The 3953-nt window shown below is 35.8% G+C and overlaps 1 protein-coding gene across 1 annotated transcript; it reads left to right on the top strand.

Moving 5' to 3' along the window:
* The first annotated feature begins 753 nt into the window (after positions 1-753).
* Positions 754-1873, top strand: LOC102242482 (olfactory receptor 4M1). The gene has a single exon (XM_014540521.1). The coding sequence runs from the start codon at positions 825-827 to the stop codon at positions 1788-1790; it is 966 nt and encodes a 321-aa protein (XP_014396007.1). The 5' UTR covers positions 754-824; the 3' UTR covers positions 1791-1873.
* Positions 1874-3953: the final 2080 nt, after the last annotated feature.

The following is a 3953-nucleotide window of genomic DNA, read 5'->3' as shown; positions in this document are numbered from 1 at the left end:
GGGGGCAGCTCCTGCATTAAGCGTCTGCCCCTGGTGGTCAGTGTGTGTCATAGTGACCAGTCATTCCCAGGTGTTCTGCTGTTAGGGTCAATTTGCATATTACCCTTTTATTATATAGGATAGCCAAGAGTTGGAAGCTTCTCTCCTACCTTAAAGTTAGATGAAATGTCACCAATTCAGAGAAGCTTGTCTAAAAATGCCAATACCAAGCATCACTACAACATGCCACCATCGTTTATCCTCTATCATAATTCCCTTTTCATTTCCTTCTTGTCTCTTGTCCAATAGTGGTAATTATTTATTTTACTTACATTTCATTCATTTACTTATTGTTTGTTTAATAATTTATTTTCTGTCTATATTTCTAAAATGTAACTTCAATGAGGCAGAAACTGTCTACCTTGTTCATTGTTGTATTCTCAGCAGTTAGCACATAATTGATACTCCCTAAATATTTGTTGAATAAACAAATAAATAACTTTAGAAGAAGTGACACAGAAGATATACATTTTGGTGTAGAGCTTTCAATGTCATATGTGAAGTTTTGTTTTGACATGCATTAAATCACAAATGCAGGCCAGGGTAAAATTGTTATGGATTTTATAGCATTTCAGGCCATGGTCATGTTCATGTAGAAAATATATGTGTTGGTTAGTCCTTCATTGAAGAAGTAGCATATCTTGGCTTATCAGACATAAAACAAATGTGTCCTAGTGTACTCTCTTACTGACAGAAAACAGCAAATGATTTTGAAGGCAGTAATATAATTCTAGTTTAATGCTATTTCTAATAATTATAATCTCTTTATTTTTCATAGCCATATTATGAAAAAAAGCGAAGAAATGGAACCTGCAAATTATACCCGGGTGACAGAATTTGTTCTCACTGGTCTATCGCAGACTCGGGAGGTACAACTAGTTCTATTTGCTATATTTCTATTCTTCTATTTGTTCATTCTTCCAGGAAATATTCTTATTATTTGCACCATCAGGCTTGACCCCCATCTGACCTCACCCATGTATTTTCTGTTGGCTAATCTGGCCTTCCTTGACATTTGGTATTCCTCCATTACAGCCCCTAAAATGCTCGTAGATTTCTTTGTGGAAAGGAAGATAATTTCCTTTGGAGGGTGCATTGCACAGCTCTTCTTCTTGCACTTTGTTGGGGCCTCAGAGATGTTCCTGCTCACAGTAATGGCCTTTGACCGCTATGCTGCTATCTGCCGTCCACTCCACTATGCTACCATCATGAATCGACGTCTCTGCTGTATTCTGGTTGCTCTTTCCTGGATGGGAGGCTTTGTTCATTCTATAATACAGGTGATTCTCATTGTTCGACTTCCCTTCTGTGGGCCCAATGAGTTAGACAGCTACTTCTGTGACATCACACAGGTTGTCCGGATTGCCTGTGCCAACACCTTCCCAGAGGAGTTAGTGATGATCTTTAGCAGTGGTCTGATCTCTGTAGTGTGTTTCATTGCTCTACTGATATCCTATGCCTTCCTCCTGGCCATGCTCAAGAAACATTCAAGTTCAGGTGAGAGTACCAGCCGGGCCATATCCACCTGCTATTCCCACATCACCATTGTGGTGCTAATGTTTGGGCCATCCATCTACATTTATGCTCGCCCATTTGACTCTTTTTCCCTAGATAAAGTGGTGTCTGTATTCCATACTGTGATATTCCCTTTACTTAACCCCATCATTTACACATTACGAAACAAGGAAGTAAAGACAGCCATGAGGAAGTTGGTAACAGATATATTTTATGTAAAGAGAAGTGAAAGATAAATGGACTATTCTATAGTCCTTCTGAGGCTCACTGCCCTAAAGTAGGAAGCACTTGCAGTGGTAATAATGCTGCTTTCACTAACTCCTTTCTTCTGAGTTTTTAAAATAGCACTAGTTTTTTCTCTATTTGGTGAAGAAAAAAACATACAAGGAAGTTAACATGGAAATAAATTTACTCACACCACCCCTAAAATTTCTGCCAGATCACTGTTAGAATTTACAGTGTAATCATCCTCTACTAAACATTTTTTACTAATAATTTACTGAGTAACTACACTGGAGAAGCTTTGACTGCGAGGAGACTGTTGAGAAATAATAAAATGCCTAAAACCTGAGAGGCATGCCCACTATGAATATGAGGAAGTAAGTAGCTTTAAGTGACCAAATTATATATTGCTGTCATGTCTCAATCTTATCCTAGTGGCATGGTGAATCATCCTCCTGGACTGTAAAAACAGATTATTGTCTCCTTTATCTCTTCCCTTTGGCAGAATTAATGATCAAAATTTAGGACTCATTTATATAAGTTATTTCAACTGATATTTCAGGTGGAAGTCACATAGTTTTGGTGTCAGAGCATAAGTTTGCTAGAAACAAATTTTATGAATTCAGAACAGTGCATAGTACCAGAGACCCCTCTCTTTCCAGAGTAAGTCTCTAGCCAATTAGTGGTTTTTATAGCCAGTCTCTACTTATATCTTCCAGAATGAAAGCAGACTTTGAGGAAAGGGATTCTAGTTTGACTGGGAATGATAGACATCTAGCTATGCGATTTTTAAAAGACTGATATCACCTTTGCCATTTTTGTATGTTTTCTGTATTTGCTAATTCTGCCTTTTGTGTTGAAATTAAATAAGTAGGGTACTGCTTTTATTAGCACTATAATTCAGAATTATCTTTCATGAAACCATTTTTAGTACACATGGAAGAAACCTAGATATATTGGTTTTCATAATCCTCCTGTGAATTATTTATTAATGATCAGCTTGCTATTCCCTGGCACTCAGATTCCACCTATTAACTATGTTTCAGAATGTAAAAGATAGATTAGAATATTTTAGTTCATACAAATTTATTTACTTAAGTTAACTTTTCAGTTTCAGAATGAGAGGTCTCTCCATCAAAGGGTGAGAACACTTTGTGTCCTTTGAGCTTTAATCTTATATTTTATTTGACTAATTTATTTATTTATTTAGTCTTATATTTTATAACATGGCTAGACTTTAAGGAAAGTAGATTCCTGTCAGCATCAGGAATAAAGATATATAAATGAATGCTAAAAACAGTTCTAGGATAGTCTTTACTTATATTTGATTTATTAATTGAAGAAGTAATCTGTGCCTGACCCAGTGCACCTCAGGTACACAGGATGGAATGATGGTGCATAAAGTTTGTTCTTTGCTTTGGGAATTTTTCTCTGTTATAACACTCTTTCATCTTCCATGTTACAGTGACTTTCCTTCAAAGCACCCAAAGGCGTTGAATAAAATTATAATTCCTGAATTTTGAGTTGATTTCCCATTGCCTGGAAATGTATAAAACAGTAGACTTCTTTAACATTTTACAACAGAATATGAAAAAAAGAACATAAAAATACACATACATAATAAAAATGATGAGTTGTTTCTAGATTTTATGTTACCTTATTGTTATTTCTCTGTATCTGAACAAGCCAGATTTCTATTCATGTAGTCACTTATCTTTCATTTAGCTAAGATTAATGTTCTTGAGAAAAAGACTACTGACTTAATATGTTCTTCAAACATTAGTATATTGCTACAGAGCATATTTGTGGAAAATATTGAAGCTAGGAATAAGAAGAAAAACTGTCAAAAATAGTACTGTAATGAAGAATTGCTTAATTAGGAATCCTATCTGGAATTAATATTGGTAAAGAAGTGAGAGCTTTTGGTATGCTGGTGAGAAGAGACCTAGCTTGATTCATGGAGGACACAATTGCTATTAAAAACTTAGATCAGTAGTTCTCAATTGGGGCAATTTCAACCTCTAGAGGACATTTGACCATGTCTGGTGACATGTTTGGCAGTCACAACTGGGGAATACAATTGGCATCTTGTATATAGAAGCCAGAGATACTGCTAATCATGTCCCAGTCACTCCCCAGAAATTATCTGGTCCAAAATGTTAATAGTAGCAAGATTT

The sequence above is a fragment of the Myotis brandtii genome, unplaced genomic scaffold (genome assembly GCF_000412655.1).
Source record: "Myotis brandtii unplaced genomic scaffold, ASM41265v1 scaffold1056, whole genome shotgun sequence".
NCBI lineage: Eukaryota > Metazoa > Chordata > Mammalia > Chiroptera > Vespertilionidae > Myotis > Myotis brandtii.
Note: the sequence above shows the minus strand (reverse complement) of the source record. Positions and strands in the feature narration are given on the sequence as shown.

Excerpts from the sequence above, each read along its gene's own strand:
- LOC102242482 (XM_014540521.1), top strand. The coding sequence starts at position 825 with ATGAAAAAAAGCGAAGAAATGGAACCTGCAAATTATACCCGGGTGACA.